The sequence below is a fragment of the Elephas maximus genome, chromosome 10 (assembly GCF_024166365.1).
Source record: "Elephas maximus indicus isolate mEleMax1 chromosome 10, mEleMax1 primary haplotype, whole genome shotgun sequence".
NCBI classification, from domain to species: domain Eukaryota; kingdom Metazoa; phylum Chordata; class Mammalia; order Proboscidea; family Elephantidae; genus Elephas; species Elephas maximus.
The window spans coordinates 74,234,788-74,256,544 of record NC_064828.1 but is presented as its reverse complement, the minus strand read 5'-3'; the positions used below and the strand labels follow the sequence as shown (position 1 = coordinate 74,256,544).

Genomic DNA, 21,757 nt, shown 5'->3' with positions numbered 1-21,757 from the left:
GGTTAGTGGGCAAGGATGAATTATGTTAATAGATAACAGGTCTATGATCCATTCTGAGAGAACCGTCTTGTACGTTCACAGCTGCTGATCCAACAAGCCCAGCCAGAAGGACCAGCAATGCTCTCTGCCATGACACAAGCACAAGGATATGCTCTTTCGCACATCCTGGTAAACAACCATTGGGAACTCCAGTTCCAGATGATGTGCAAAAGCAAGGAAACTCAAATAAGTCGACCAAGAATGAATATAATCAAGTTACTTTTTAAATGTATAGCATTTACAACAGAGTTATATCCTAAATTTTGTAAACAATATTTATAACTTTAACTTTAAAATACATTTGGCATACACACAGATACAATCTAGTATTAAGACACCCAAACCAAACCCATCGCCCTCAGGTTGATTCCAACTCATACTGACCCTACAGGGCAGAGTAGAACTGCCCCATAGGGTTCCCAAGGAGCACCTGGTGGATTTGAACTGCCAACCTTTTGTTTAGCAGCCGTAGCTCTTAACCACTACCCCACCAGGGTTTCCCAATCTAGTATACATTTAATATAATATTATCAGGATAATAATTTAATATTAACATAGCAAACATCCAAAAATACTGGAAATATTAATATTTATCTAACACAAAAAGTTTTAATTTATGTATAGAGTGAGTTTCATTTTTTATTGTCTATTTTATTGTGTGGGACACATTGCTTGATACTACTCTATATATATATATATATATATATATATATATATATATATGGTAATGGGTTACTGGAAACCTTGGTGGCGTAGTGGTTAAGTGCTATGGCTGCTAACCAAGAGGTTGGCAGTTCAATTCCACCAGGTGCTCCTTGGAAACTCAATGGAGCAGTTCTACTGTGTTCTATAGGGTTGCTATGAGTCAGAATCGACTCAACAGCAGTGGATTTGGTTTTTTTTTAATGGGTTACTAAGCTCATATATATATATGTGTGTGTGTGTATACATGTATATATATATAACTCACATACCCTGTTCAAATGTTTGAGTAAGCGGAGGAGGGGATACCACAGATTATCAGTGTTTAGGGCCATCACATGCCTTTAGCCGGCCCTGGGAGTTAGAATACCAAAAAGGAAAAACACACGAGGCATTTTGCAAGGTGAAACAATTGAAGAAAAAATTCAAGCCCTGAGATGCAATATTAAAGATTCTACAGGCAAAATGTTGAATGATGAAGGAAGCATCAAAAGAAAATGGAAGGAATATAATACAATCAAATAAAAAGAAGATGGAAGGGATACACAGAGTCACTGTACCAAAAAGAATTGGCTGATGTTCAACCTTTACAGGAGGTAGCATATGAATGGGAACTGATGATACTGAAGAAAGAAGTTCAAGCTGTACTGAAGACATTGGTGAAAAACAAGGCTCCAGGAATTGATGGAATACTAATTCAGATGTTTCCGCAAACAGATGCAACACTGGAAGCACGCGTCTACACTGAGAAATTTGGAAGACAGCTAGTTGGCTAAATGACTGGAAAAGATCCATATTCATGCCCATTTCAAAGAAAGGTGATTCAACAGAATGAAGAAATTATCAAACAATATCATTAACACCACATGCAAGCAAAATTTTGCTGAAGATAATTCAAAAACCGTTGCAGCAGTACGTTGACGGAGAACTGCCAGAAATTCAAGCTGAATTCAGAAGAAGACATGGAATGAGGGATATCATTGTTGAATATGTTGAGTATCTAGAGAATACCCAAAAGATGTCTACTTGTGTTTTATTGACTATGCAAAGGCATTCAACTGTATGGATCATAAAAAACAATAGATAACATTTGAAAGGATGGGAATTCCCGAACACTTAATTGTACTCTTGTGGAACCTGTACATAGACCAACAGGCAGTTGTTCAAATAGAGCAAGGCGTTTAAAATCAGAAAAGGTGTGCATCAGGTTTGTATCCTTTCATCATACTTATTCAATGTGTATGCTGAGCAAATAATCCAAGATGCTGAACTACATGAAGAAGAATGTGGCATCCAGATTGAAGGAAGACTCATTGAGAACTTGCAATACGCAGATGACACAACCTTGTTTGCTGAAAGTAAAGGAGACTTGAAGCACTTACTGATGAAGATCAAAAACCAAAGCTTTTGGTATGGATTACACCTCCACATAAAGAAAACAACTGGACCAAAAAGCAACATCATGATAAATGGAGAAAAGATTAACTTTGTCAAGGATTTCATTTTACTCAGATCCACAATCAAAAGCCATGGAAGCAGCTGTCAAGAAATCAAACAACATATTACACTGGGTAAATCTGCTTGCAAAAGACCTCTTTAGAGTGTTAAAAAACAAAGATATCTCTTTGAGGAGTAAGGTGTACCTGACCCAAGCCATGGTATTTTCAATTGCCTCAAATGCATGCAGGACTATGAATAAGGAAGACCAAAAAGAATTGAGGCCTTTGAATTATGGTGTTGGCAAAGAATGTCGAAAATACCATGGACTGCCAGAAAAACAATAAATCTGTCTTGGAAGAAGTACAGCCAAAATGCTCTTTAGATGTGAAGATGGTGACCTTGTTTTATGTGCTTTGGACATGTTATCATGTTACCAGGGGAGACCAGTCCCTGGAAAAGGGCATCATGCTTGGTAAAGTAGCGGGTCAGAGAAAAAGAGGAGGACGCTCAATGAGATGGACTGACATAGTGGCCTCAACAATGGGCTCAAACATAGCAATGATTGTGAGGATGGTACAGGACCAGGCAGTGTTTCGTTCTGTGGTACATAGGGTTGCTATGAGTCGCAACCGACTTGATGGCACCTAACAACAACTCTCTCCCAAGTTCTAGACTCATATTTCCAGTAGCCTACCTTGCTTCTCTAACCAGATATTCCACATGCATCTTAAACATGTCCCAAAAGTACTCATTACCTTGGCTTCCAAATCTGCTTCTTCCCTTACCTTCTGTCTCAAACAATGAGATTTTCACATAATCAGTTGTCTAAACCTTATGATCTTTTATTTCTTCCTCATACCATATACCTAATCTAAGATATATAAGCCCTGGGTTCTATCTCTACAATGTCTCTTTACGTCCATACATTTCCCATGCATTGCCTGAGTTCAGTACCTGAACATCTCTTTCTGGACCTAGCCCAACTGCTGCCAACTCAGTCCATAACATTGTCCCATTCTCACTTTGAATACATCTATTATTTAATATGCCAAGATGCTATTACACAGGCAATGATATTTCTTGCATATATCTTTCTGCTTAAAGCTATTAGAAAATCTTGCTTTTGGTATAAGCTGTGACATAGCTCTTTAATCCACTCCCCTCTCCCTCTCTCTTCCTTTTTCCAGTCTAGGCTCCACAATGCTCCCAGATTAATTACAATTTCTTGAGCAAGAGACAAAAAGGTAGAGTGCAATTAGCCCTAAGGGACTGGTACATTTCCCTAAGTAAACTCACGGGACTGTAATGTAACAGAAAAAGGATTGTGACTTGCTGGCCTAAAAGACAAATTAGAGATATCTTAGTATAGTAAATGAGGTCCTCCGTGATTAGGTTCCAACCCAGCTCACCTCTCCTAATAAATTTCTACATGCACACTACACTGAGCCACAAAGCATTCCCTGAATCAACCATGCACTTTCATTACTTCCTACTGTGCTCATGCAGGTCCCGCTGCCTGGAACATTCATGCCCTCCCGCCTGCCAACAAGCAGATGCCTTCTCATGCTTCCAAGCTTAGTTCCAATACCATCTCCTGGCTATAACCTTTCCTGAACCATCAAGTGGAGTTATTATCACTCCCTTCAGCACTTCCACAGACCTCTGAACATACCTTTCTCCTGGAGCTTAGTACCCCATTACCATTACGTAATTGTTATGACTGTTAGGTCACCTTCATATTGCAAGAAACCAGTAGAGTGCTTAGCATATGGTAGAAAACTTGTAAAAAATAAATAAATAATAAGCAACCTAATGAACTTCCTTCACTTTTCAACTGCTATGGCTGACACAAATAAAGGAAAGATTTTGCCCTACAGAGGCCTTAGGCATAGCCTATTTAAAAAAAAAAAAAACCCAAAACCAAACCAGTTGCCATCAAGTCAATTCTAACTCATGGAAACCCCATGTGTTACAGAGTAGAACTGTGTTCCATAGGGTTTTCATGGCTGTGACCCTCCAAAAGCAGATCTCCAGCCCTTTCTTCTGAGGCATCTCTGGGTAGGTTTGAACTGCCTACTTTCAGTTAATAGCCATGTGCTTAATCATTTGTACAACACAGGGGCTCCGGCATAGGCTGTACCATACACAAAACACAATGGAGCAGAATGATTTATTGAGATGATTTGTGTTTTCTTCCTGCTGCTATTGTTCCTATCCATATTTTTCTTTCTCCCTCCTAAGAAGGTGGACAACTGCATATTCAGAGTTCTGGACTCCTTGGCCTCAGACACAAGAGATTTTTAATAGTTTAAGTGTTGCAGGGCCAAACGTGGAAGTTGCAAGGTGGTTTGTGGAAGAAAGCTTATGCCAGAAAGGAGTGCAAAAAACCAAACCTGTTGCCATCAAGTTGATTATGACTCATAGCGACCCTACAGGACAGAGTAGCCCCATAGGATGGCTGGTGGATTCGAACTGCAGATCTTTTTGGTTCGCAGGTGTACCTCTTAACCACTGCATCACCAGGGCTCTGTCAGAAAGGAAAGGAGATGGATATTACCCAAGACCAGAAAAGGAATGAGTTTGAGGAATTATGCTCTGGCAGAAACACAGACCCCATTCCCACCTATGCCTAGATGGTGAGGGTGTTACTCCAGGAAGCCTATTATCTTCCCAAGAATGGTCAGTGAGGTGAGCAGTGGGGAAGGTCATCTGACTCTTCCTAGATTCTGGGGATCCTGTCTTCACCTGCAGCATGTCAGAATGTGCAACAGTCATGACTGTGGACAGTGGACTAAGCCCCACCCCAAATTTATCTTATAGCACTGTATTAGCTTGGCATTCATATATGATTCCAGGGAGTGGAAGAGGGGCCCCAGTGATGACTGAGATTGAATTTCCCCTCCAGCCAGGCAGTTAATTCAAATTGATTTAGAGAAATAAAGGAATGCGACCTAGCATAGCATGGTGACCTAAAATTAATACTTACTACACAGTGCTGGGAGCCCTGGTGGCACAGTGGTTAAGAGCTCAGTTGCTAACCATAAGGTCAGCAGTTCAAATTCACCAGCCACTCCTTGGAAGCCCTATGGGGCAGTTCTACTCTGACCCATAGGATCACTATGGGTCAGAACCAACTCGACAGCACCTAACAACAACAACACAGTGCTTAAACACTCCATTGCTAACTAAAACGGTTGGTGGTTTGAACCCACCTGGTGGCTCCACAAGAGGAGAGACCTGGCGATCTGCTTAGAAAACCCTATGGGGCAGTTCTACTCCTTCACATTGGGTCGCTATGTGTCAAAAATCTACTCAACAGCACCTAACAACAACAACAACACACAGAGCTAACTTCGATGCCCAGGAAAATTACACTATATTTCAGAATGCCCTCAGAACAGCTTTGGGACATAACATTGTCCCATTCTCACTTTGAATACTTCTATTATTTAAAATGCCAAGATGCTATTAACACTGACAATGAAATTTCTATATATACATATATCTGTTTAAAACTATTCAAAAGTCTTGCTATTGGTATGTGCTGTGACATAATCTTCAAACCATCCTGGTCAGAGAGCCAAAGTCAGAAACAATCCGGTGTGACCTGTTCCAACAATGCAGGATTACTGGGGAATAGGAAAGACGTCTGGGAAGCACAGTTCTCACACATGGCCACAAGGTGGCAGAGTGACTCTGCACACTAGAAGCACGGCACCAACACATAATTCTTCCGGAACCTAGAGTTTGTTAGAAAATCCAGGAGACAATTAGTACAGGTTAGTTGGAAAGCCTGTTCCCAGAGGACTTTTCTGCTGAGTGATTGATCCTCATTATTAAGGTACCTGTTTAATAGAGACAGGCTCTCCAAGAGCCTTAGGGAGATCTGGGCAGCTTTCAGATATTGAGTTCCCACACTCACTGGAGGATCAATGGAATTTCATTTGAGTGAACATCTGTGATGAGGCCTGGTCCTGCTCACGAGTACAAAGCTACCGCTTGTTATAGATTGAATTTGTACCCCCAAAGTATGTGTTGTAATCCTAACTCCTGCACTCTGTCTCTAGGTGGCACAGTTAACCACTTGGCTACTAACCAAAAGGCTGGCAGTTTGAATCCACCCATCCACCAATAAGCACCTCAGAAGAAAGGCCTGACAATCTACTTTCAAGAGATCAAAGACATTGAAAACCCTATGGAGCCCAGTTCTACTATGACACACACGGGGTTGCCGTGAATCGGAATCACTCAGTGTCAACTGGATTTTTTTGGCGGGGTGGGTGCTAGGGAGAGGGGTATCTGTAAATATGACCCTGTTTTGGAAATAGGGAGCTTTCTTCTGTTATGTTAATGAAGTCATACCAGTGTAAGCGTCTCTTAAACCTAATCACTTTGGAGTTAGATACTGAGACACACACAGGGGAAGACAGCCACCATGTGAGGATTTGTCTACAAGCAAAGGAATGGCAAGATCACCGGCAGACCCAGGAACTAGGAAAGAGGCTCAGGGAAACAACTGATAACAGCCAAGACCCTGATTCAGACTTTTACCTTCCTGAAATGTGAGAAAATTAATTTCTGTTCTTTAAAGCCACCCACTTCGGGTATTTCTGTTATGGCATCCCTAGCAAACTAAGATGCCACTGAACAGAGGTCTAATTTGAAGCCCCTGCAATCTTGAGGCCCTGACACAGTCTCCAAACAGAAAGAAAGGAGAGGTGAGCTCAATGCCAAATATTTCATCAAAGGCAGGCTGGACTGCCTCAGTCACACGCGACTCCAACTATACATGAACCCACTGTCTTCAGTCACTTCTCTCAATCCTATCAGAAGAGTTAGTGCTCCTTCTGCAGGAAAAAACCCCACCCAGTGCCCTCAAGTCGATTCCAACTCATAGCAACCCTATAGGACGGAGTAGAACTGCCCCATAGAGTTTCCAAGGAGCACCTGGCGGATTCGAACTGCCAACCCTTTGGTTAGCAGCCATAGCACTTAACCACTACGCCACCAGGGTTTCCCCTTCTGCAGGAGGGTAGGGGAAACTGGAAAATCCACACACAGCAACCAGAAGATTGCCAGGAATTCATGGAGAAAATAAAAACCTAATTGGATATTAATTTAATGGAAGCCATATGATTTTTTCTAAGAAAATTAGAAAAACCTAATGGAAGAAATAAGAACAGACACAAATAGATAGAGATATATATTAGACTCCTAGGTAGGCTAACTAAATACAGCAAAGATGGTATACTCCCTAAGTTAATAAGATACAATATCCATCAATAAAGTATCCTTAGGATGCTTTATAGAACCTGACAGATCCATAATGAACTTAAGGAGAGAATAAGCAAGCAAGAATACTCATACGCACACAGGCTGAGTCTTCTGTTCTCACTCTGTGTGTGTGTGTAAATTATGAACAGTATGTAATGATTTAAAAATTAGAAAAATCAACCAGTGAAAATATACTTAAAATAACACAAATGCCATGGAAAACATAGCAGGGCACTTAATGTTATTGATAAAATCCATATGGAGAAAAATTAACTTAGATACACATGTTATACGATGTGATGAATTCTACTCTAGAGAACTCAAAAAATGAAATGGCAAAATACTAGAACCAAATTGCATATGTTTTCTCTGTCTCTAAAGGAGAAATGAATTTTTTATAGAAGAAAATTTATGGAAAGATGACAAGGATATTGTCTTAATGTCCCTCTCCTAAGTTCTTTCCAGGGCAATTCAACCAGTATAAACAGAAAAGCTCTATCCCACCACTAAAACTAGACAGGGCTCACTCGACACCACTCCAACCTGCTTAAAGTCTCCCATACATAGAAGCTAGAAATCTAAAAACTACAGTTCCCAAACTTCTTTGCAGATTTGGTTCCATCTGTGACCTAACATCCATCAAGCATACTCATCCAAGGGAAACTGGAAGGTGAAAGTAAACTTTGTGGTGCAGGAGACGGGCCTTCTCTTCTAAGTATTGCTGCGGGATCAATTTATTTTTCTGTAGTATCATTAGCATAGGGTCTAGTGCTCAGTCCCTAGTTTTATGGGTAAACAAAATCCAGCAGCAAGATTTCTCCTGTAGCATTGGATATATTTCTCCTGGATGCTACCTCTGACTGAATGGCGAACAAGCTCGTTTCCCTGGCCCTCTCACAAATTCCGTGAGCTGCCTTATACTCTATAGTTAAAATCTTTTTCAGCTTAAAGTAGTTGAGTGGGTTCTATTGTCTGCAATTGTGTTGTTGTTAGTTGCCATCAAGTTGGCTCCAACACATGGCAACCTTATGTACAATAGAATCAAACATTGCCCAGTCCTGTGCCATCTTCACAATCATTGCTGTTGCTGCTGTCATGTGCCATAGAGTAGGTTCCGACTCACAGCAACTCTATGTACAACTGAATGATGTACAATGGTGCCATCATCCTTACAATCATTGTTATGCTTGAGCCCATCATTCCAGCCACTGTGTCAATCCATCTCGTCGAGGGTCTTCCTCTTTTTCACTGACCCTCTACTTTACCACTCCCACATGTCTACCAGTTTTTTGTACTGTGGGGGCTTGCATGTTGCTGTGATGCTGGAAGCTATGCTGCTGGTATTCAGATACCAGCAGGGTCACCCATGGTGGACAGGTTTCAGCTGAGCTTCCAGACTAAGACCAACTAGGAAGAAGAACCCAGCAGTCTATTTCTGCTGCAAAAGACCTCTTTAAAGTGTTGAAAAGCAAAGATGTCACCTTGAAGACTACCATGTACCTGACCCAAGCCATGGTGTTTTCAATTGCATCATATGCATGTGAAAGCTGGACAATGAATAAGGAAGACCAAAGAACTGATGCCTTTGAATTGCAGTGTTGGCAAAGAATATTGAATATACCACGGACTGCCAAAAGAAGGAACAAATCTGTCTTGGAAGAAGTACAACCAGCGTACTCATTGGAAGTAAGGATGGCAAGACCACATCTTACATACTTTGGACATGTTATCAGGAGGAATCAGTCCCTGGAGAAGGACATCATACGTGGTAAAGTACAGGCTCAACTAAGAAAAGGAAGACTCTTAAAGAGATGGGTTGATACAGTGGCTGCAACAATGGGCTCAAGCATAACAACAATCGTGAGCATGGCACAGGACTGGGCAGTGTTTCATTCTGTGGTACATGGGGTCGCTATGAGTCGGAACCAACTCGACAGCACCTAACAACAACTACTTTACCAAGCATGATGCCCTTCTCCAAGGACTAGTCCCTCCTGATAACATGTCCAAAGGACATGAGACAAAGTTTCACCATCCTCGCTCCCAGGGAGCACTACAGCTATACTTCTTCCAAGACAGATTTATTCATTCTTCTGGCAGTCCATGGCATGTTCAATATTCTTCACCAATACCATAACACAATCACTAGTATGCTTAAATCCATTCTTGTAGACACTGTGTATTTTGAGTGCCTTCCAACCTAGGAGGCTCATCTTCCCGCCCTATACTGGACAATATTCCATTGTGATCCATAGGGTTTTCCTTAGCTAATTTTCAGAAGTATACCACCAGGCTTTTCTTCCTAGTCTGTCTTCAAGCTCTGCTGAAACCTGCCCACCATGGGTGACCCTGCTGGTAGTTGAATACCAGTGTCATAGCTCCTAGTACCACAGCAACACATAAGCCACCAGACTATGACAAACTGACAGACAGATGGTGGATTATCTGCCCCCAAAACTCTGTTTATTATAGCAGAAGATGAGGAAACCAACGGAATTACTAAACTGCTCCATAGAAAAAAGAAAATGGGAGTTGCCATAGAAAAGGGAGGAAAATGAGAAGAGGGTGGTGAGGAAACGTAATAGAAAGCCTAAAAGATGTCACTTTGAGGACTAAGGTGCACCAGATCCAAGCCATGATATTTTTCTATCGCCTCACACACATGCAAAAGCTGGACAATGAATAAGGAAGACCGAAGAAGAATTGATGCATCTGAATTATGGTGTCAGTAAAGAATATTGACTATACCACAGACTGCCAGAAAAACAAACAAGTCTGTCTTGGAAGAAATATGTTCCTTGGAAGCAAGGATGGTGACACTCCATCTCACATACTTTGGACATGTTACCAGGAGGGATCAGTCCCTGGAGAAGGACATCATGTTTGTTAAGGTAGAGGGTCAGCTAAAAAGAGGAAGCCCCTCAACGAGATGAGTGACTACAACAATGGTCTCAAACATAGCAACGATTGTGGGGTTGGCGCAGGACTGGACAGTGTTTCGTCCTGTTGCACACAGGGTCACTATGAGGCAGAATTGACTGGAGGGTACCCAACAACAACAACAAAGGATTTTTAGAGTGAGCATATCGAATAGTCAATTTTTAATTTGTTTGTGTTACTAAGATATATACTTCTTCCATCTCCCTGAATCATCAGCCAGTCTTCTTTAGGCACGAATTCCTTTCAAGTGAATGGGTCACATGTGTTTGTATAAATTAAGAAAAATGGACTAAGTTCCTCTCCCTGGTCAGTGCAACATGGACACAAGAGTGGCCGTTAGCAGTAAAACTAAAAAAAGTAAGAGACACCTAGAAGCAAGAATTAAGAGCTAGAAGAAACTGTGAGAAATCAGTCCCCAGGAATGCAGAAGGATATGGGAGGAAAGGACTTAAGTTGACCTCCGGGTTACACAAGAAGATTCTTCATCTTTGGTACTAGTGATTGGTACATAAATTTGAATAACCATCTTAACTGGTCTTCCTTGTAGACATATGGATATTATTCTATAACTGACAGCACTGTACTTCAGGATAGATCTTGAAATGTTCTTTTTGACAATTAAAGAGAGCGAAGAGTCTAATTTTTTTCTTTATGTACAGTTTAAGAACCCTGAGGTGAAAAGTTAGTAGGGATCCACTAAACACACGAAAATCTGGGCCCTCATAGACTCTTTCACAGCTCAGGGTTTATGGGTCTTTTAGGTACTGGGTGGAAGAAAAACACTCACTGAAGATGAACTAGCAAAATTAAATATCATAGACACATGAGAAAATGAATCACCATAAGGGTGAATCGACAGACCACAAAACTGACACCTCAAGAACTGGAAACTATATATGCATCTGAGACTAGAAAATAAGCATGCATTGAAACAATTTAGAATAATGAAGGCATAAGGTATAATGTAAAAGGGACAAGTTCATAAAAATAACCCTAAAAATTTTACAAATGAAAAGTATTATCACTGAAATTGAAAATTATGGATAAGTTGAATAGTAGACTAGACCTAACTTAAAAGAGAACTACTGAAGTGGAAGACAAATCTGAAGAAATTACCCAGAAAACAAGAAAGAAAGGATGTTGGGGAGAGAGAGAGATAATATGAATGAACAGTGGTTAAGAGATGTGGAAACAGAAGGAGAAGCTTGAACATAAAAGAGAGGTGTTGGGGGAAAAGGTAAAACTCAAAGAGATAATGAAAGGTGTCAGGATTGAATTGTGTCCCCTCAAAATATCTATCAACTTAGCTAAGTCATGATTGCCAGTATTGTGTGATTGTTCACCATTTTGTCATCTGATATGATTTGCTATGTGTTGTAAATCCTATCTCTATGAAGTTAACGAGATGGGATTAGTGGCAGTTATGTAGACTCAATCAACAAGATTAATCTACAATTTAAACCAATCTCTTTTGAGATATAAAAGAGAGAAGTGAGCATACAGACAGTGGGACTTCATACCACTAAGAAAGCAGTGCCAGAAGCGGGGTTCCTATGCGTAGAAGATCCCAGTCCAGGAGAAGATTTATGACAAGGAACTTCCTCCAGAGTCATTACACAGAAAGCCTTCCCCTGGAGATGACACCCTGAATTTGGACTTCTAGCCTACTAGACCGTGAGAAAATCAACTTCTCTTTGTTAAAGCCATCCACTTGTGGTATTTCTATTATAGCAGCACTAGATGACTAAGACAGAAGGACTATATAAAAGAGATAGCTGGATAATGGAATCTTATAAATCAGGTATGAAGTTTTGAAACTTGCTCTTCAACATAGAGTAGCTAAAGCTCACAGAACAAATGATGATGTAACAGAGCTGAACAGAAGATTTCAAAGGGCAGTTTGAGCAGACAAAGTAAAGTACTATAATGAAATGTGCAAAGACCTGGAGTTAGAAAAGCAAAAAGAACATGCTCAGTGTCATGGATTGAATTGTCCCCCCAAAATATCTGTCAACTTGGCTACGTCATGATTCCCAGTATTGTAGGATTGTCTAACATTTTGTCATCTGATGTGATTTCTCTATGTGTTGTAAATTCTATCACTATGATGTAATGAAAGGGACTAGTGGCAGTTACATTGATGTGATCTACAAGATTGGATAGTGTCTTAAGCCAATCTCTTTTGAGATATAAAAGATAGAGCCCAGCAGAGAGACATGGGGGACCTCATACCACAAAGAAAGCAGTGCCAGGAGCAGGGTTCATCCTTCGGACCTGAGGTTCCTGCACTGAAATGTTCTCAGACCAAAGGAAGACTGATGTATCACAAGGACCTTTCTCCAGAGCTGACAGAGAGAGAAAGCCTTCCCCTGGAGCCGGCGCCCTGAATTCAGATTTCTAGGCTACTGGACTATGAGAGAATAAACTTCTCTTTCGTAAAACCATTCACTTGTGGTATTTCTGTTATAGCAGGACTAGATGACCAAGACACTCAGCAATTCTCTAGCCGAAAAACTGAAGGAAAAAATCAAGCCTCGAGTTGGAATACTGAAGAATTCTATGGGCAAAATATTGAACAATGAAGGAGGAATCAAAAGACGAGGGAAGGAATACACAAAGTCACCATACCAAAAAGAATTGGTCAATGTTCAACCATTTCAAGAGGTGGCATATAATCAAGAACTAACGGTAGTGAAGGAAGAAGCCCAAACTGCACTGAAGGCATTAGCAAGAAGGAAGGGTCCAGGAACCAACAGAATACCAACTGAAATGTTCAACAAACGGATGCAATGCTGGAAGCACTTACTCATCTATGCCATGAAATTTAGAAGACAGCTACCTTACCAACTGACAAGAAGAGGTTCATATTCATGCCAATTCCAAAGAAATGTGGAAATTATCTAACAATATCATTAATACACAAGTAAAATTTTGCTGAAGACAATTCAAAAGTGGCTACAGCTGTACATGGACAGGAAATGTCAGAAATTCAAGCTTGATTCAGAAGAGGACACGGAATGAAGGATATCATTGCTGCTGTCAGACGGATCCTGGCTGAAAGCAAAGAATACCAGAAAGATGTTTACTTGTGTTGTATTGACCATGCAAAGGCATTCGACTGTGTGGATCATAACAAATTATGGATAACATTGTGAAGAATGGGAATACCGGAACATTTAATTGTGCTCATCCAGAACCTATACATAGACCAAGAGGCAGTTGTTCAAACAGAACTAGGGGATACTGCATGGTTTAAAATCAGGAAAGGTGTGCTTCAGGATTGTATCCTTTCACCATACTTATTCAATCTGTATACTGACCAAATAATCAGAGAAGCTGGACTACATGAAGAATAACACATCAGGATTGGAGGAAGACTCATTTAACAACCTGCAGTATGCAAATGACACAATCTTGCTTGCTGAAAGTAAAGAGGACTTGAAGCACTTATTGATGCAGATCAAAGACCACAGCCTACAGTAAAGAAAATAAAAATCCTCACAACTGGGCCAATAAGCAACATCATGATAAGTGGAGAAAATACTGAAGTTACAAGGATTTCATTTTACTTGGATACACAATCAACACCTATGGAAGCAGCAGTCAAGAAATCAAATGACATATTGCATTGGGCAAATGTGCTGCAAAAGATCTCTTTAAAGTGTTCAAAAGCAAAAACGTTACTTTGAGGACTAAGATATGCCTGACCCAGGCCATGGTGTTTTCAATCACCTCATATGTGTGCAAACACTGAACAACGAAAAAGAAAGACTGCAAAAAAATTAACACATTTTAATTATGGTGTTGGCGAAGAACATTGAATATACAGTGGACTGCTAGAAGAATGAACAAATCTGTCTGGGAAGAAGTACAGACAGAATGCTCCTTAGAAGCAAGAATGGTGAGAATTCATCTCACCTACTTTGGACATGTTATAAAGAGGGACCAATCCCTGAAGAAGGACATCATGCTTGGTAGAGGGTCAACAAAAAGGAGGAAGACCCTTACAAGATGGATTGACTCATTGGCTTCAACAATGGGGTCAAACAGAGCAACAATTGTGAGGATGGTGCAAAACCAGGCAATGTTTCATTTCGTTATACCTAATGCCACTGTGGGTCAGAACTGACTCTATGGCACCTAACAACAACAATGAGGTCCTGAGCACACACCTAAGGGGTCCATACATGAGACCAACCTGAATCAACACAGCAAAAGTATTGAGAACTGAACTATAGTGATGAATACTGCCCAGGTTTCAAAAAAGGATAAACCCAAAGAAATCCACATTTAGACATGTCTTTCTCAATGACAGCTCAAACATAAAAAATTACCCTTTCCTGCCCTGCTTCCATCACCATCACGCCTATAGTGCAATGGCTCTCGTGTAGGAAGGAGGAAAGCAGTTTCTTTTCTGACCAAGGCAATTGTCATTTCAGGCTTCACCATCCCAATGTGATCTAAAGTTTCAAAGAGAAACGTGATACTCCAAATAAAAATGTAATTGAAGAGGTAGATACTAAACGTTTCATAATAAGTGTGCTAGACAGAATCCAAGACGGCCTTCAGTTATCCCCACCTCCTAGTACTCATACCCTTGTTTAATCCCCTATCCTTGAGTGTAGCCAGAACCTGAGACTTACTTCTAACCAAAATAATATGGCAAAAGTGACAAGATGTCACTTCTGTGATTGTGGATTACTTGATTGTGGATCCAAGCAAAATGAAATCCTTGTAACTTTAGTATTTTCTCCATTTATCATGATGTTGCTTGTTGGCCCAGTCATGAGGATTTTTGTTTTATGTTGAGGTGTAATTCACACTAAAGGCTGTAATCTTTGTTCTTCATCAATAAGTGCTTCAAGTCCTTTTGCTTTCAGCAAGCATGTGCATACAGCATCCATTTTGCTAGGAGTCTCTTACTTGCTGGCTTTGATGAGACATGTTAGCGTATAGGGAAGGTTCATATGGCAGGAAATAAGGGTGGCCTCCAGCCAACAGTGAGAAAAAACTGAGGTCCTCAGTTCATCAGTCCACATGTATCTGAATCCTGCCAACACCATGGAAGCAGAGCCTTCAGATGAGAACCCAGTCCTGGCCAACACCTTGATTGTAGCCTTGCTGACCCCTGACCCACAGAAGCTGAGAGATAACAAACATATGTTGTTTTAAGCCACTAAATTTGTGTTAATTTGTTATGTAGCAAGAGATAACAAATACAAAGGGCATTCAAAGAAAAATAACACTTTGACTATAATTATGATTACAATTATCACCAGATTATGGCCATCATAGGCTTACAACTGATTTTATTCTAATGAACCAATGCACCGTAATGTACTTCTAAAAGCGTGAGGAAAAGGATAGTAGTGGCTGATAATAGATGAAGGGTTGTACTCTAACCTTCTCCCTGTGGGAAGACTTGTTGAAGGCGGGACCTCTACAAATCTGAGACTGATAGAGCCCATGTGTCTCACTCAAAGTTCTAAGGAATGGTGAAACCAGTGGAAAAAACAGACTGGCAATAAGAAGAGTTAGAGCATGAACTGAGAAACAAAAGAGGGAATGTCAAGATGGGAAGTGGGAGGGCCTCCCAGGGCAGGCACCTGAAACAGAGATAGGCTGCCCTCAGAAGCAAAGCCTGGACAACAAGGCCAGGACCAACAGAGACACCAGGCATACAAGGTCATGCTCGTAGAAGCACTTACTAGAAGATTAAACATTGTTAAGGGTTAAAAATGAGACAACCAGATGGGCAGGGCCAAGATGGCTGACTAGGTAGAAGCTACGTCAGATCCCTCTTGCAACAAAGACTTGGAAAAACAAGTGAGTCAATCACATACTTGACAATCTACAAACCCAGACCATCAAACACAGACCTAGGGAGTTGACCTGAGTGACAGAGACTGAGAATGAGCAACCATGGGGAAGAAACGACTGTTTTCGGAGCCTGGAGCCAGCGTCCCAGTCAGAAAACCTTGGCGCCGGGCTTTGCACTGGGCGCAGGGGAGCTGAGCACAGCATCCTGAGACAGCGCAAACACGGGATGCAGCCCTAGCCCCCAGAAGTGACCTCGGGGGAAGCCCAGCCAGTACATGCAGGCAGCACAGCAGCAACACGGCTGACAGGAGGAGAAGCCACTGGGAGGCAGCGACTGGTTTTGGAGCCTGGAGTGTGGCGTCCCAGCCAGGGAACCTTGGCGCTGGGCTTTGGACTGGGAGCAGAGGAACTGACCATGGCTTCTGAGACAGCACAAGCACAGGACACGGGCCTGACCCTCGGGGGCAATCTCGACTCACCCAATGCACACAGGCTACACACCCCTCAGGAATCTCAGATAAAACAGTCATCACCAAGCAAGATAAGTAACTTTGTCTATATTCTGGGGTGCTACTCTCTCCTATCTATCTGATCCCTCCCCTCCCCTTCCCAGGCGGCTTCATTAACATTGGAATTTCCTGAGCCAGAAAGTGAAGAGCTCTGCCGATTTTGGGGTTTTTTTTTTTTTTTATCTTTTCCTAACCCATTCTCCTGGCCTGAGAGAAGCAGCTACAAAAAACCCAGGGACCAAAAATCCTTCCCTGACTTCCCGAAATTGGACTAAAAATACAGAACAAGCTCCAGCCAAGCATATGAGATCCACTGTCTTGGGCTTTCATCCCTACAGGGAACAAGGTGGCTATTATAATGCAAAGGCAATTCTGATAGGGATCTGACTGTAATTGTTTTAGCAGATTACTGGAAAGACAAGTTTCCCAGGTCTGATATCTTTGCATATTAAACAGAGCCCTCACTGACCCACAACAGGGAACTGAGGGCTGAAGCTCCCCCCAGACCACCTAGCCTCCTGCCTTAGGGGTCTGAGGAGGGTAAGACCTACCAATCTGTAGAGGTACATGCATTGGGTGCCTAAGGTACAGCTGCAGAGCCCACCCACCAACGTGCTTTAGGAATAGAGACATACCTACCTCACTGGCACTTGGCGGAACCCTGTCAGCATCCTGCCCCCCTGGAATGTGACCCCCTGCTGCTACTAGAATCTGGTGCACACAACTATCACCACTATTCCTCTGGGTGGATAGGTGACAGTCTGCACCACACACTTGGTGACTCAAAATCAGATTCTACTCAAGAATAGTGAATGGACTCTTAGGCTTATATATCTGGTAACAGCCCAAACCAGCTAGTAATAGGACATAAGTGATTCAAGGGCTACAACAATCAAGACAGCGCAATCTAGTAGCCCATCCACGTACACTGAAAGAAAACAAAACAAGATAAGACTCAGTAAGCAAATATAAAATAAATCATTACAATATCTTATAGATGGCTCGGAGATAGCAGTCGATATCCAACCACATAAAGAAGCAGACCATGATTGCTTCTACAACTCCCCTAATTAAAGAATCAAAATCTTTCCCAAATGAAGATACAATCCTGGAATTGCCAGATGCAGAATATAAAAAACTAATTTATAGAATGCTTCAAGACATCAGGGATGACCTCAGAAATGAAATAAGGCAATCTACAGAAAAAGCCAAGGAACACACTGATAAAGCAGTTGAAGAAATCAAAAAGATTATTCAAGAACATAGTGGAAAAATTAATAAGCTGCAAGAATCCATAGAGAGACAGCATTCAGAAATCCAAAAGATTAACAGTAAAATTACAGAATTAGACAACTCAATAGGAAGCTGGAGGAGCAGAATAGAGCAATTGGAATGCAGAGTGGGGGACCTGGAGGATAAGGGAATTGACACCAATATAGCCAAAAAAACATCAGATAAAAGAATTTAAAAAAATGAAGAAACCCTAAGAATCATGTGGGACTCTATCAAGAAGAATAACTTGTATATGATTGGAGTTCCAGAACAGGGAGGGATAACAGAAAATACAGAGAGAACAGTTGAAGATCTGTTGACAGAAAACTTCCCTGACATCATGAAAGACAAAAGGATATCTATCCAAGATGCTCATCGACCCCCATTTAAGAGTGATCCAAAAAGAAAATCACCAAGACATACTATCATCAAACTTGCCAAAACCAAAGACAAAGAGAAAACTTTAAAAGCAGCCAGGGATAAAAGAAAGGTCTCCTACAAAGCAGAATCAGTAAGAAAAAGTTCAGACTACTCAGCAGAAACCATGCAGTCAAGAAGGCAATGGGATGACATATATAGAGCACTGAACGAGAAAAACTGCCATCCAAGGATCATATACCCAACAAAACTCTCTCTCAAATATGAAGGTGCAATTAAAACATTTACAGATAAACAAAAGCTTAGAGAATTTGCAAAAACCAAACCAAAGCTATAAGAAATACTAAAGGAAATTGTTTGGTCAGAAAATCAATAATATCAGATACCAGCACAACACAAGGTCACAGAACAGAACATCCTGATATCAACTCAAATAGGGAAATCACAAAAACAAATTAAGATTAATTTTAAAAAGAAAAAAATGCTCAAAACAGGGAATCATTGAAGTCAATATGTAATAGATCACAATAATCAAAAAGAGGGACTAAATACAGGAGGCATAGAACTGCCATATGGAGAGGAAAACAAGGCGATATAGGACAATACAAGTTAGGTTTTTACTTAGAAAAATAGGGGTAAATATTAAGGTAACCACAAAGAGGTCTAACAATTCCATAACTCAAAATAAAAACCAAGAAAAACATAACGACTCGGCAAACATAAATTCGACTACTATGAAAATGAGGAACACACAATTTATAAAGAAAAACGTCTCAGCACGAAAAAGTGGAAAAATGAAATTGTCAACAACACACACAAAAAGGCACCAAAATGACAGCACTAAACACATACTTATCTATAATTACACTGAATATAAATGGACTAAATGCACCAATAAAGAGACAGAAAGAGTCTCAGACTGGATAAAGAAACACGATCTGTCTATATGCTGCCTACAAGAGACACACCTTATAGAGACACAAACAAACTAAAACTCAAAGGATGGAAAAAAATATATCAAGCAAACAACAAGCAAAAAAGATCAGGAGTAGCAATATTAATTTCTGACAAAATAGACTTTAAACTGAAATCCACCACAAAGGATAAAGAAGGACACTACATAATGATTAAAGGGACAATTGACCAGGAAGATATAACCGTATTAAATATTTATGCATCCAATGACAGGGCTGCAAGATACATAAAACAAACTTTAACAGAACTGAAAAGTGAGACAGACGCCTCCACAATTATAGTAGGAGGCTTCAACATACCACTTTCGGAGAAGGACAAGACTTCCAGTAAGAAGCTCAATAGAAACACGGAAGAACTAATTGCTACAATCAACCAACTTGACCTCATAGACTTATACAGAACACTCCACCCAACAGCTGCAAAGTATACTTTTTTTTCTAGCGCACATGGAACATTCTCTAGAATAGACCACATAAAAACCAAGTGCAGGTCATAAAACAAACCTCTGCAGAATCCAAAACATCGAAATATTACAAAGCTTCTTCTCAGACCACAAGGCCATAAAAGTGGAAATCAATAACAGAAAAATCAGGGAAAAGAAATCAAATACTTGGAAACTGAACAATACCCTGCTCAAAAAAGACTGGGTTATAGAAGACATTAAGGAGGGAATAAAGAAATTCATAGAGTGCAATGAGAATGAAAACACTTCCTATCAAAACCTCTGGGACACAGCAAAAGCAGTGCTCAGAGTCAATTTATATCGATAAATGCACACATACAAAAAGAAGAAAGAGCCAAAATCAGAGAACTGTTCCTACAACTTGAACAAATAGAAAGCGAGCAACAAAAGAATCCATCAGGCACCAGAAGAAAACAAATAATAAAAATCAGAGCTGAACTAAATGAATTAGAGAACAGAAAAACAATTGAAAGAATTAACAAAGCCAAAAGCTGGTTCTTTGGAAAAATTAACAAAATTGATAAACCATTGGCCAGACTGACTAAAGAAATACAGGAAAGGAAACAAATAACCCGAATAAGAAACGAGATGGGCCATATCACAACAGACCCAACTGAAATTAAAAGAATCATATCAGATTATTACGAAAAATTGTACTCTAACAAATTTGCAAACCTAGAAGAAATGGATGAATTCCTAGAAAAACCCTACCTACCTAAACTAACACAATCAGAAGTAGAACAACTAAATAGACCCATAACAAAAAAAGAGATTGAAACGGTAATCAAAAAACTCCCAACAAAAAAAAGCCCTGGCCGGATGGCTTCACTGCAGAGTTCTACCAAACTTTCAGAGAAGAAAGTTAGCACCACTACTACTAAAGGTATTTCAAAGCATAGAAAATGATGGAATACTACCTAACTCATTCTATAAAGCCACCATATCCCTGATACCAAAACCAGGTAAAGACACAACAAAAAAAGAAAATTACAGACCTATATCCCTCATGAATATAGATGCAAAAATCCTCAACAAAATTCTAGCCAATAGAATTCAACAACATATCAAAAAAATAATCCACCACGACCAAGTGGGATTTATACCAGGTGTGCAAGGCTGGTTTAATATTAGAAAAACTATTAATATAATCCACCATATAAATAAAACAAAAGACAAAAACCACATGATCTTATCAATTGATGCAGAAAAGGCATTTGACGAAGTCCAACACCCATTCATGATAAAAACTCTCAGCAAAATAGGAATTGAAGGAAAATTCCTCAACATAATAAAGGGCATCTATACAAAAAAAAAAAAAATTTTTTTTTTTTTTTCCAAAGCCAACAGCCAACATCACTCTAAATGGAGAGAGCCTGAAAGCATTTCCCTTGAGAACAGGAACCAGACAAGGATGCCCTTTTTCACGGCTCTTATTCAACATTGTGCTAGAGGTCCTAGCCAGAGCAATTAGGCTAGACAAAGAAATAAAAGGCATCCAGATTGGCAAGGAGGAAGTAAAATTATCTCTATTTGCAGATGACATGATCTTATACACAGAAAACCCTAAGGAATCCTCCAGAAAACTACTGAAACTAACAGAAGAGTTTGCAGAGTCTCAGGTTATAAGATAAACATACAAAAATCACTTGGATTCCTCTACATCAACAAAAAGAACATCGAAGAGGAAATCACCAAATCAATACCATTCACAGTAGCCCCCAAGAAGATAAAATACTTAGGAATAAATCTTACCAAAGATGTAAAAGACCTATACAAAGAAAACTACAAAATACTAGTGCAAGAAACTAAAAAGGACCTACATAAGTGGAAAAACATACCTTGCTCATGGATAAGAAGACTTAACATAGTAAAAATGTCTGTCCTACCAAAAGTCATCTATACATACAATGCACTTCCGATCCACATTCCAATGACATTTTTTAAT

The 21,757-nt window shown here is 40.2% G+C and overlaps 1 protein-coding gene across 10 annotated transcripts in view; it reads right to left on the bottom strand.

The window, feature by feature from the left end:
- LOC126084671 (synaptotagmin-16) overlaps positions 1-21,757 on the bottom strand; it is a 352,768-nt gene that overhangs the window by 262,491 nt on the left and 68,520 nt on the right. Inside the window, exon 1 of one of the 10 annotated variants that reach the window (XM_049899291.1) lies at positions 4,575-4,701. The exons of 8 other annotated variants lie outside the window; for them this stretch is intronic. In XM_049899291.1, coding sequence (XP_049755248.1) covers positions 4,575-4,584 — 10 coding nt within the window. In that variant the 5' untranslated portion in view covers positions 4,585-4,701. Of the gene's footprint in view, positions 1-768; positions 4,709-21,757 lie in introns of those variants that run through there. One more of the 10 variants, XM_049899301.1, reaches the window with a different exon arrangement.